At 39.4% G+C, this 13130-nt stretch overlaps 2 protein-coding genes across 4 annotated transcripts in view; one reads left to right on the top strand and one right to left on the bottom strand.

Moving 5' to 3' along the window:
- Window positions 1-873: 873 nt before the first annotated feature.
- Window positions 874-9823, bottom strand: LOC118837886 (putative protein FAM172B). Of its 3 annotated transcripts, XM_036745025.1 has the most exons (4): window positions 9444-9675; window positions 5666-5712; window positions 4975-5055; window positions 874-2358 (listed from the first exon to the last, which is right to left on the bottom strand). In XM_036745025.1, the coding sequence occupies exons 3-4, from the start codon at window positions 4978-4980 to the stop codon at window positions 1267-1269; spliced, it is 1098 nt and encodes a 365-aa protein (XP_036600920.1). In that variant the 5' UTR covers window positions 4981-5055; window positions 5666-5712; window positions 9444-9675; the 3' UTR covers window positions 874-1266. The 3 variants fall into 3 exon arrangements, with proteins under 3 accessions (XP_036600920.1, XP_036600919.1, XP_036600921.1); XM_036745024.1 differs by lacking the exon at window positions 5666-5712 and having other exon boundaries at window positions 9444-9823; XM_036745026.1 differs by lacking the exons at window positions 5666-5712; window positions 9444-9675 and adding an exon at window positions 8991-9057 and having other exon boundaries at window positions 907-2358.
- The window catches only part of SENP7 (SUMO specific peptidase 7), a 161139-nt gene continuing 157282 nt past the window's right edge, over window positions 9274-13130 (top strand). The window contains exon 1 of the mRNA XM_036745023.1: window positions 9274-9446. Within this exon, the coding sequence (XP_036600918.1) occupies window positions 9395-9446 (52 nt within the window). The 5' untranslated portion in view covers window positions 9274-9394. The remainder of the gene's footprint in view (window positions 9447-13130) is intronic.

The raw sequence follows: 13130 nt of genomic DNA on the forward strand, positions 1-13130 counted from the left end.
TGTTTTTCTTTTTCATTGGAGGAGGTTGGATGACAAGGGCAATAGGGTAGCAAAAAATATTCAAAAGTCACAAAGCATCTTTCTAAAAAATGTAAAGGAAGGCCATAAAGAAGCATAAGCAAGATAACTTTGAAAGCTACAGGTTGAATTTATATGCTCAAAAGGAAGTGTAAGCTGTACATAACTGAGATCTGGATTTCACTTACAATTCTTTTACTATCTCACTATGTATATGGAAATATCCACTTTATTTGGTGTTAAATTAGGACTCAACAAAACAGGAAAAAAATCCCTTTCACTTCAGAATGTGTCATCCTATAAATGGCTCAAGCAGCTTTTTATCACAGTATTGATAGTGGATTCAGTAGAGTGGCTTCTCAGGAAGACATTGTTCTAGCTAGCCCTTTCTCATGTGGGGGTTAGGGTGAAAAAGGAGCAAAGGTAGCAGTGGGGAGAGTAAGAAAGAGATCTTTAGATCCATTTGTCTTGTCAAGTAGGGTAGAAGTTTCACTTTAATCTACTTTAAGGTATCACCTACTTGTATGATTATAGGCAAGTCACTTAACTTCTTTAAGTCTCAGTTTCATCATCTGTAAAATGGGGAACCTGTGGCACCTTATGGTTTTTGTGAGGCTCAAGAAAGTCATATATGTAAACTGCTTTAGTTATTATTGTGCAAAGGCAGATCCTAGAAGAGGTTCCCCATCCCTTGATTCTTCCTCTTACTAAAGAATGTTATGCTGTATCCTCCATCCATCAGGTTTTCTGGCACAGAGAAACTTTACTCATGTAACATTATACTGTGTGCCATAAAACCAAAGCCAATCCTGCTTTATTAAACAAAGGAGTGCATAAAGAAGAGAAAACATAGGTGCTGCTCATTATATTTATTTTTAGTCAGTTTTACAGAGTCACCAAAACCATTTATAAAGCAAAGAACATAACTTACTCTAAATTTGAATTAAGCTGCAGTAATTGTAATGAGTACCTTTAAACTTTCAAGAAAGTGGTTTTTAAAAAATAAAACAATTCTAAAAATAGACTTTAATGTTGTAAAGTACAAAAAATAGCAGACTGGAAGTTTACTTTCTTTATCCCACAAAAGTCTGCAAAATGCAAAAAATTCACATTACCTTAAGAAAAACAAAAATCAAAATCAGAGTTATTCAGCATACCAAGGTTGGGAAGAGGTTCGGGAGCTGCCCTTTGATTCTAGCATTCATACTGCAGCTTTCTAAGGAGCAGACATGGCATCTCTCTTTTTTCCTAAGTGCTTTGCTTTCTTTTTGTGCAGCTTCTAGTTATAATGGGCATTCGAGAAAAACGAACAGTTGTTTTGGCTTTTAAAGCATTTTTGAGGTATTTGAAAATTGAATGTAGGCTGGTAGAAGGTGCTAAGCTATGATTTTCTGTCCCAGCAGACACTTTTGGACAATCCATTTTCAAAACAGTGGCTACAGGTTTATCCAGTGGCTTGTGACTTGTTATCCATTCACGACAGTGGTGCTTTATCCATGCTAAGAGCTGTGTATCATTTCCCAGCTGGTGCTCTACATGGTGTGCAGAATCAATGAGGGCTACAGCATATACTTTGTTCATTACTTCCCACTTTTTCTGAACAAGTAGGTCCATGAAAACCAAACCTCCATAACCATGGACAATGAAAGCTACATTCCTGGCTGCACTTTTCAAAATGAAATGATTCCAGACATAGGCAGTATGTTCTTCAGGTGTGCTACTATAGTTTTTAGGAATGCACTGGGCAACCTTAGATAAAGAAAATGCGTTCCCAGGCTGAAACGTTCCTGTGGAAGATGACTCAATACTGTATTCTAGAGGACTTTGACACTCTTTCTCTAGCTTTAAATCCATGAAATTATCATTGGGATTTAAAACAATGACACCATAATCTAATTGCAGTGCTAGTTGAATACAAGGTATTTGACTTCCATGTTGTAGGCCATGACGGACTATGGTCTGTTGACTCCACTGCCCAGCCCGAAAAACTCCATGGTCTTGAAGGAGAACAAGAAGAAGGGAAGAATTAGTTAATGCATTCTCACTCATGAAAAAGAAGCTCCTTGGTTCCATAACAGCCTGGATTGGGATATACACTTTGTGTAGTTTGCACACCTTCTCCAAAAGCTCATAAATGTAACATTCAAGCAAATGGCCAAGGGCCTGGTAACGTTTGCTATTTCTCTCAAGGGTATTTTTGTAGTAATTAAAGATGAAGGGCTCATGTGTTTCTGTGTGTCTCAACTCAGCTTTTTCATTGAAGTCATACTTAAGTTCTTCCATATATGCTGACTGCTTCATGAATTTTTGGAAGCTCAACTCCTGTGTTATCAGGAACCACTAGAAACAAACAAAAAATACATATGTATGTATTATATGTGTGTGTGTTCAAAAATGTGTTTTTAACCTGAAACATTTTTTCCCATAAAAAATTCATTCCTCGGATCAAGTGAATACTTTAGGAAGTATATTGATATTATAGTCTGAGGCAAAATTCTCCACCTCCCAAATCATTGTGGATTTGGGGGATATGTAAAGTTTGGCTAAGCGTTAGGAAATGAGTGGTCAAAACACTTGGTAGCTATTTGTTATTTAGCATATCCGTTAATGCAGAGTTTATTTTTTACAGTTAAAAATCTGGCTATTCTTTCAGATTTGACTGGTGTAAGATTTGAATTATTACATATTTTCCTGCTTAAACTGGGTAAATAATGGTTTATGACAAGGGATGAAGAAAGTAAAGACCAATTTTAAAAGCCCTCTATATCTGAGCAAACATAAGCTCATAAAATAGTAGATAACTGGCAACTTATTGAAATTTATTTGCAAGGCTGAATTAAGGGACTATTACTATTGGATAGTAGGTATCATTGCTGTGGAAGATTTCCCATAGAATTTAAGTTCACTGAGAACAGAGACTATGTTTTTTTCTTTGCATCATTACTTTGTATCAGTGTTGGGATTATAATAAGCATTTGATAAACATGTGGTGAATTGAATTCATGCATTTTTGAGATGCACAAAATCTCCCGGAGAAGATATTTTATATAAGGAGGATCCAGATGAACCAATATCACCAACCTTGTAAATATCAAACCAAATCCTTCCCACTAGAATTTCTTTCTTAGGATTTCATCTGCTTATCATTCCCACTTCTCTCAAGCACATCAAGATATAGAAAAGGCAACACAATTAAAATCAACATGAAGTGAGACACAAATAGTTCTAGCAACCTTTATTTCTTAAAAGACTGATTATGATGGTCCCTCAAGGTCCAAAGAATCATTTGCCTATTGGTCTTAATACTAGCTAGCACTTAATCTTTTTTCTCTCCAACTCTTTATAGATACTTACCTAATACAACAATTCCAAGCAGAATAAGCAAAAAATGTAAAAGCATGACAGCATAGTTTTAGGAGAAATAATTGAAATGAGGTTTTTTTTTTTTAAACCTGTGGAATATAAGCTCAGTGAGGGCTGAGACTCTTGTTTTTGTCTTTGTATTCCCAGTGCCCGAGAGGCAGCCTGGCCTAGAAGACAGTGAGCTGGTCTGGAGTCAGGAAGATCTGAGTTCAAGTTCTGCCTCTCCCACACACATGATGGTTTATATACACATACACACATATGTGTATATATCTCTCTCTCCCCACCCCTGCGTAAGTTATTTAACCTTTTAGTGTTTTAGGTAACTACATAAGTTACCGATGTAGATGCAGAGGAGGAACTGACCTACATTGGAAGGAAGAGTAGACTATGAGCTCCTTGAAAGCAAGTACTGTTTTTTGCCTTTCTTTGTAATTCTAGTACTTAGTATAGTACCTGGCTCATAGTAGGCACTGAATTGATGCTTGTTGATCTCACTAGTTGATTTCCTATATCAATGTCCTTATTTCTTTCTCTAGTGCATAGCACCTAGTAAGTGCTTAATAAATGTTGAATTTGGACTTACATTTTCCAATTTTCTGCTCCATGAAAGAAGTATTGCTATGGTTGATAAAAGAACTGTTATATTCTACTTTAGATATAGCCAGTAGGGAGTCAAGTGAGTGAAGCAAAAGCAAAAAAAGTTTGTTCAGAATATTTGAAACAGCAATAGTTTTTGGTGGTGAGATCTTAAAAAGCTCTATTATCTAATTTTCTTACTTTAAACAGTTGCTACCAATAATTTTATGACATCAATATAAACTTCTAAGAAAAAAGGAGTAGATTAAAAAAAAGGAAGTGACTTGGTCACAAACCAATAAAATCTATGATTAGGGTTGGAACTAGAATCTATGTCCCCTGCTTGTGGTCAAGTACCTTACTATTTAACTTTCTTCCACAGAGTCGTCTAAGAAGTAGGAATTATGTAGAACTTAAGCAGCTCAACATGAAATATGTTCAACTCCATTAAAAAAAGATCTGTTATTTTTTTAAAAATAGAACTAGTAATTTGGTGCTAAAACAGAACTATTTGTATACTTCCAATAAGGAATGCAATTATATATTAGGCAACAGCAGTTATCCTGCCTATCTACTTCTATTATTCCATTAATATGAAACGATATATAATACTATTATATTAAAATAAATGTGAAGAATGAATTATAGAAGGGAAGACTGAGGAAGTGCTTGTATTTCTTAACAAAGAGGAAGTAATTATCTTTGAATGATAGTGAACAGCTTTTTCTCCATGATTACTCATGAAGAAACAAGGGATGAATTTAAAGAAGTGCTATCATTTAGATATTAGAAAAAAACTTTCTAAATGTCTGTAACATTTATAGCTAAGAAGATTTTAAAGATAAGGGTGAACAATTATATGAAGAACAAAAGGCCAACAGCAATCTGGTATTGTGTAAATTCTGGCTTTGTTCAATTAATCTAGAAAGACATTCTATTACATATGTTCATTTTTACTGTCAATCTGATTAAGAAGTCGAAAAATATCCCCCAAAGCAATATAAACTTACTTACATTCATGTTATGCTTCAAATAAATTCACTTCCATTCAGAAAAAGCTTCCTGCAGATTTCATTTAGTACTACTCAAAGGAATCTGTTAATTGATAACATGAAGTAAATTATAAATTTCAGCAAGCCAATATAGCTGTAAATGAGTAAAATAATAATCTTACTCTTGGCTACATATAACATTTACAGAAACCTAAGAATTTTGATATTATTAGTATACAACAATAAAACAATTCTTCTATTTATCATAATAATGGTAAGGAGTTTATTAGTCTATTTCCCCAATTCAAAATTGAGTTTATCAATTTCTATCTTCAAATTATTTATATGGAAACAGTGCTATAAAATGTGAGATGTGGAATGTATAAAAGATAGAACTTTATTTTCCCAACTATATTATCAATGCAGTTACTCACTTTTCCTTTTTTTAATGCATTTGCTTTTGCTAGAGTGGCTCAAAAACACTTTCATATGTTTTATAAATGGGAAATTGATCTTTTTAAATGAAGTATTTGCTCAAGAGATTGAAAAAAAATCACTAACTTCAAAATCCTTTTTTTCTTTTACATTTCACAAGTATGGAGAATATAAAATAATAGTGATCAACAGATAAGCTATAAGGAGCATATTGGGGCAAAAAAATTCTAAAATTTAAAACCTACAGTTTTCAGTAAAAGCTCAGCAAGACCACTCACTGGAATTTATTCATGCTGTTTAATTGGTTCCTCTGGCTCGTATAAACCTAAGAAACACATACGTTTGATTGAAATACATTTGATTAACTTCTTAAGCTTAAGTTTCTTGCATAGTACCTATTATACTTAATATGATAAACTTTCAGAACTCAATCAATATTCCTTATTTCCTCCCATTAATTTTCCCATCTCTTTATTAGCAATTAATTTAGCTGTGATACCACTTTAGTGACTCAAGACAGCAGGATCCTACCATAGTATCTAGTGAAACTCTTAAAAAGAAAATTTATAAGAAATCTAGAATATAGATGTTTTTCCATTATGAAATTTCACTCACATTGTTACATCTTAGCACTTAATGCAAAAACATTACATTTTAAAATGATATAGATTCCAATTAAAATTTATTTTTCTGAATTTCTTGGGTTTTATTAAAATCACAAATAAGCATCTTGAAAAATAGATGCTCTATTTTCATACTATTTCTCCTCAAGTGGCACTTTTTACAGTTGATTGGTCCTGTTTCTTTCTGCACATTTTCTCACTTAAAAATGAAAGAAATGTATGATTCAGTTCATTATGTCCAAAAGACATGATTTAAGTTCATAGAATATCAGTTAGAAGGGACCTCAGAGATCTTCTGGGACAACCACTCTTTTATAGATTAGAAAACTGAGGGCCAGAGAAGTTAAGTGATTTTCTCAAGATCACAAAGTAATAATAATAGCAGTAGGTGTCATTTATACAATGCTTTAAGATTTTAAAAGTTTGCTGATATCTTGTTTTTACATCAGTCATATCATCCACCACACCTACCTTGCTTTCTTTGTCAAAAAGAAAAAAAACAACAGCTAAGTAAAAATAACTGACACAATGTTCTGGTACTTTAAGAACTGTCAAGTACTTCATAATCTCGTGAGGCTTGGGGCTGTTAATAGGTAATATACCCCTACAGATAAGGAAACTGAGCTTAGAGAAGTTGGTTTATTCATGGGTCATATGGCTAGCTATCACAGTGAAATTCAAACTCAGGGCTTCTGACTCCAAATCCAGTGCTCATTCCACTACAAGTTTCATAATCATTAAAAAGAGATGGGTTTAACAATTCATATGGTTGAAGAATGCCTACTACTGCAATTATGACATGTATTTAGATTGTCAACCCATTGAATTATTCCATCAACACAGTACCTATATTTTCCACAGATACTTTAAATGGGCAATGGACCAACTTTAAGATTGAAGAGGAGAACATGAATGGGCTTGATTGTACTTGGGAAACTGGGCAGTACTTTCATTGATGCTAACATCTATCCATTTTTAGACCCTAATATTGTCTGGTTAGGCTATAAGGTTAGGCTATTAAGGAAGATCACAGTGTCTTAAGAATAAAAATTCTGGGTAATCCAAAGTGCAACAGAGGCTTATGGTAAGGTGTGACTAGACTGAGACATTACCCATAATGACCTGCATACTAAAATGGTATTAAAAAGTATTATTTGGGAAATGTATGCTTGAAAAGGAAAATGGGTCACTCACAGAGGAATAGGAGAATAAGTAATAGCCTGAATTCTACTATTAAACACCTAGAAAGCTCCTTTATGAGAGGACATTGACAAAAATTACATAGATTGAGAAGGCATAGATGTGTTGTGATCTGCACTAATGGGTATTCCTTTCCATTCCTTCTCCTCTGTGCTGATGTCCTGAAGGCAGACTAGTGTGGTAAAAATGTACTGGACTTGAAGTAAGAAAGAACTTGATTCACATTTTACGTCAGATGACTTGCTTTTGTGATCCTGGGGAAATCTCTTAACCTTGCTTACCCTCAGTTTCCTCATCTGTTAAATGGGGATAATAATGCCTGTAGCATCACCTTACAGAATTACTGTGAGGTTGTAAAGCGTTTTCCAGAGCCTGAAGTACTATTATGTAAATGTCAGTTATCATAAAATGGGGACAATAACAGTATCACTTACCTCCCTGGGCTGTCGTGAGCATCAAATGATACATGTAAAGTGCCTTGTAAAACTTAGTGTTATATTAGTGTCAGCTATTATTATTATTAGTATTAAAGGTAGTGATTATGGGAAACAGGCCCAGGTAACCTGAATGACCATGTTTAGGTGGCTGCAGAGGGCTGCCTTAAGGGACCATGGAGCCAGGAACCGGGTATGTGGGGAGAAAGGGCCTCAGCCTATGAGATCCTCTTTGACCCAAACTAGTCCTTGGTCTCTGCCTGGAATGGAAGATGAGAGAACCTATTCATTCCTAGACAAGGTGCTGTGAACTCAGAGGTTAGGACGAATTGTAGCACAAGGTCCCTTGTCTGTCATTACATTAAACCTGGATGTAATCAATTAATCAACAAGCATTTCTTAAGCTAAGTGTCAGACTCTGTGGTAGGTACTGGTGATAAAATTATAAACAATTAAACAATCCCCACTTGAAACTAGAACAAGTATCTCTAGCCAACTCAAAGTGGGTGTAGTGTTTCTACCAGTTGCAGGGCAGGATTCAAGAATTCTTGCTACTGGCACAACTTAGTCTCTGACAGCTTCAGAAAAATGCGTCATCTATGAAGTAGCTAAAGCAGAGACTGTTTTCTTTGTTGATTACTGATTGCGAGTAACTCCGTGCAGGACACACAAGAAACAGGAGCGAACGGGGTGGGGGGTGGGGGAGGAGGGAGGGCAGGGCGGGGAGGTTTGCTCCCGGGTGAGAGCTATTTTGGTCAGTTTCCGAGTCCTATTCTCTAGGATGTGTAAATAAACGTGTAGAAGGCTGGACCCGAGAACCAGATGTGCTCTAAGTTTAAATCGACAAGGGCATTGTTTGGGACGAATATATCCTTTCGGAAGAACTTAGATAGTATCTGTTATCCAGATATCCAAGACCAAGCCCCAAGGAGCGGTTCCTTCACATTCCAGTGGTCAAACTGGGTACGTATATTGCAGATGAGGAAACTCTGAGATCAGTTCAACCGGGTGAACTCAGGCCTTTCCTGTCCTGAACAGAAGCATAACAGATTTCAAGAAGACGAGTATGGGTTATAGATAACCATAGAGGGATGTTAAGTGAGGCGGGGAGTTGACTCCTTTAAACAAAATCTGCTTTCACAAGTTTGGCGCGCCGTCTACGGATGACAATCGGAAGGGGCATGTGGGGGGTTGGGTCTGCATCTCTCACCCTTCCCTTCCCGCAGGAATCCCGGGACTTAACCTCACAGCTCGCATAGCTTCGGGCGAGGCTGTACAGGGAGTTGCTAGGCGATCCGGAGTTCCCCCACCCCCATCCCCATCCCGCGGCGGACTTCTTTCCCTACCTCCCCCCACGCCTTTCACCCAGGCTCCTGATATTCTTTTCCATTTTCTGAGAAGCATCGACATTTACCAAACCCATAGCAGAGAGGAAAGCAAAAAGCGCTTGTAGCTCAAGAGGCGGGCGCCCGGCGTCCGAGAAAGACGCGGAAACGCCCAGAGGGGCGGGCCTGCGAGAGGAATGTTTGGGGCTGGGGAGGGAGGACTAGAAGGGGCAGGGAGGGAAGTGTTCTATTTCCGGTCCGGCAGCGGCCTCAAGCTGCTGCGCAGACGCACTAGCCCGCTCTTCGCGTCCTTCCTCTCGCTACCCTCTCCCAGCCCCCTCCCCCGGCCCGGGCCCAACTGGTCCTTCTGCGCTTTCCGTGGTGCTGCCGCCCCTGCCGCCGCCGCCCCAGCCGCCCCGGAGGAGATGGAGAGGAAGGCGAGGTCCGCGCGATACGGGGGTCGGCGGCCCTTACCGGGTGAGAAACATTGAAAAGGGGGTGGGACGGTTCCACGGAGGAGAAGGGGAGTTCCCGAGGAGCTGTCGCGGCGGCTCCCCGGCTGTGGAGATACGGGTGGGGGTGTGTGAGAGAGAGATAGAGGGAGAGAATGGCGGGGACGGCCCGGGACTGGCCTGGAGCAGGTGTCCTCAGAAGAGAAGCCCGGGCCGTCTGCGTCCCCAGGAGCCGCCAGCAGGGTCTGCGAGAGCTGTCACCCGGCGAGGTCGGGTCTCCGCCGCCACCCGGAGCCCGAGGAGCCCGGCGCTTCGCTGCGCGGCGGCGAGGCGGGCTGGCGGGAGAGGCTGTCATCCAGCGGCCTGTCATTCCATCCCCTGACCCGCCGCCGCCCCCGCCACGCCTCCCTCTCGGATCTCCCGCGAGCCTGGGCCGGCCCGCGGACTCGTCTGCTGCAGCCCCGGGCCCGAGCCGGGCACTCCGGGTTTTACCTCCGTCTCGCCTCTTCCCCTTTTGTTTGCCTGGCTTGGGGCCGCCGGCGTGTATGCTTGGCCCCGAGAAAGGAGTGACACTTTTGTTTTTCTGTCGAAACCAATAGAAATAAACTGTATTTTATGAAAAAGTACCCCCCACTCCAGCTTCATCTCCCGGGATTCCCCTTCTACCTCATTCCTTCGTTCCCTTCATCTGGAAGTATTTTGTACTTTGGCCGTCTTGAAGACAGGGTAATAATATTGTCCCTCTTCTAGTATCTCTAGGAGTAGTCGGGATGTTTATTTAGTTTTGAGGTCTGCCAAGGAGTTTGAAATGCAGGTGCTTTTCGGTTCGTGTGTTCTCCTTTTTTTTTTTTAATTTAAATTTATTTATTTAACATATTTGGTTTTCAGCATTGATTTTCACAACAGTTTGAATTACAAATTTTCTCCCCATTTCTACCCTCCCCCCCACTCCAAGATGGCTTATATTCTGGTTGCCCTGTTCCCCAGTCAGCCCTCCCCTCTATCACCCCCCTCCCCTCTCATCCCCTTTTCCCTTCCTTTCTTGTAGGGCAAGATAAATTTCTACGCCCCATTGCCTGTGTATCTTATTTTTTAGTTGCATGCAAAAACTTTTTTTGTTTTTGAACATCTGATTTTAAAACTTTAAGTTCCAAATTCTCTCCCCTCTTCCCTTCCCACCCACCCTTCCTAAGAAGTCGAGCAATTCAACCTAGGCCACACATGTATTCTTATGTATAACCCTTCCACAATACTCATGTTGTGAAAGGCTAACTACATTTTGCTCCTTCCCAACCCATCCTGCTTTATTGAATTTTCTCCCTTGACCCTGTCCCCTTTCCAAAGTGTTTGTTTTGATTACCTCCACCCCCATCTGCCTTCCCCTCCATCATCCCCCCCCCTTTTATTTTTTTTTTATCTTCCTCCCTCTTCTTTCCTGTGGGGTAAGATACCCAACTGAGTATGTATGGTATTCCCTCCTCAGGCCAAATCTGATGAGAGCAAGGTTCACTCACTCTCCCCTCACTTGCCCTCTCCCCTCCTCCCACAGAACTGCTTCCTCTTGCCACCTTTATGTGAGATAATCCACCCCATTCTATCTCTCCCTATCTTCCTCTCTCAGTATGTTGCTCTCTAGTCCCTTAATTTCATTTTATTTCTTTTAGATATCTTCCCTTCATCTTCAACTCACCCTGTGTCTGCTCTCTCTTTTACATATATATATATATAAACACATATATATATACACACATACATACACATACATACATATACACATAGATATATACATACATACACATTCACTTATATATATACATAAACATATATATATATATATATATATATATATATATATATATGCATATTCCCTTCAACTACCCTAATACTGAGGTCTCATGAATCATACACCTCATCTTTCCATGTAGGAATGTAAACAAAACAGTTCAACTTTAGTAAGTCCCTTGCAATTTCTGTTTCTTGATTACCTTTTCATGCTTCTCTTGATTCTTGTGTTGGAAAGTCAAATTTTCTATTCAGTTCTGGTCTTTTCACTGAGAAAGCTTGAAAGTCCTCTATTTTATTGAAAATCCATATTTTGCCTTGGAACATGATACTCAGTTTTGCTGGGTAGGTGATTCTAGGTTTTAATCCTAGCTCCATTGACCTCCGGAATATCGCATTCCAAGCCCTTCGATCTCTTAATGTAGAAGCTGCCAGATCTTGGGTTATTCTGATTGTGTTTCCACAATACTCAAATTGTTTCTTTCTGGCTGCTTGCAGTATTTTCTCCTTGATCTGGGAGCTCTGGAATTTGGCGACAATATTCCTAGGAGATTTCTTTTTGGGATCTATTTGAGGAGGCGATGGATGGATTCTTTCAATTTCTATTTTGCCCTGTGGCTCTAGAATATCAGGGCAGTTCTCCTTGATAATTTCTTGAAAGATGGTATCTAGGCTCTTTTTTTGATCATGGCTTTCAGGTAGTCCAATAATTTTTAAATTATCTCTCCTGGATCTATTTTCCAGGTCAGTGGTTTTTCCAATGAGATATTTCACATTGTCTTCCATTTTTTCATTCCTTTGGTTCTGTTTTATAATATTCTAATTTCTCATAAAGTCACTAGCTTCCACTTGCTCCAATCTAATTTTTAAAGTAGTATTTTCTTCAGTGGTCTTTTGGACCTCCTTTTCCATTTGGCTAATTCTGCCTTTCAAGGCATTCTTCTCCTCATTGGCTTTTTGGAGCTCTTTTGCCATTTGAGTTAGTCTGTTTTTTAAGGTGTTGTTTTCTTCACTGTATTTTTCAGTATTTTTTTGGGTCTCCTTTAGCAAGTCATTGACTTGTTTTTCATGGTTTTCTCACATCCTTCTCATTTCTCTTCCCAATTTTTCCTCTACTTCTCTAACTTGCTTTTCCAAATCCTTTTTGAGTTCTTCTATGGCCTGGGACCAGTTCATGTTTTTCTTGGAGGCTTTTGTTGTAGGCTCTATGACTTTGTTGTCTTCTTTAGGCTGTATGTTTTGGTCTTCTTTGTCACCAAAGAAAGAATCCAAAGTCTGAGACTGAATCTGGGCGCATTTTCGCTGCCTGGCCATATTCCCAACCAACTAACTTGACCCTTGAGTTTTTCAGCAGGGTATGACTGCTTGTAGACTAACAAGTTCTATGTTCCACGTTTGGGGGGGAGGTGCCAGCTCTGTCAGACCCGCGCTACTCCTTCCCCGAGAACCCCCAGTCCAGACTGGGCTTAGATCTTCAGCTGGCTGTTGCACTCCTGCTCTGATCCGCCTCCTCCCACCAGGTGGGCCTGGAGCCGGAAGTAACAACAGCTGTAGCTGCCCCACCTCCGCTGCCCCCGGGGCTGGAAGCCGAACTGCGAACTCCTTCCACTCCCGCAGCTTTTCCCACTAACCTTCTCCGCAGTCTTTGGTGTTTGTGGGTCGAGGGGTCTGGTAACTTTTTTTTTTTAATCTAATTTTATTTTTTTCAATCAGCAAAAGCCCGTTTTCTGTCCCTCCCACCTTATTCTCCACTCCATGAGAAAGAAAGAAAAGTAAATCCCTGTTATAAATATGTGTAGTCAAGCAAATCAAATTTCCCATTGGTCCTGAACAAAAGAAAATACACGCTCCTCATTCTGTAATCTTTGACTCTTTCACCTATCAGGAGGTGGGTAGTACATTTCATTATTAGATCTCTGGAATCCTG

Source organism: Trichosurus vulpecula, chromosome 2 (assembly GCF_011100635.1).
Source record: "Trichosurus vulpecula isolate mTriVul1 chromosome 2, mTriVul1.pri, whole genome shotgun sequence".
NCBI classification, from domain to species: domain Eukaryota; kingdom Metazoa; phylum Chordata; class Mammalia; order Diprotodontia; family Phalangeridae; genus Trichosurus; species Trichosurus vulpecula.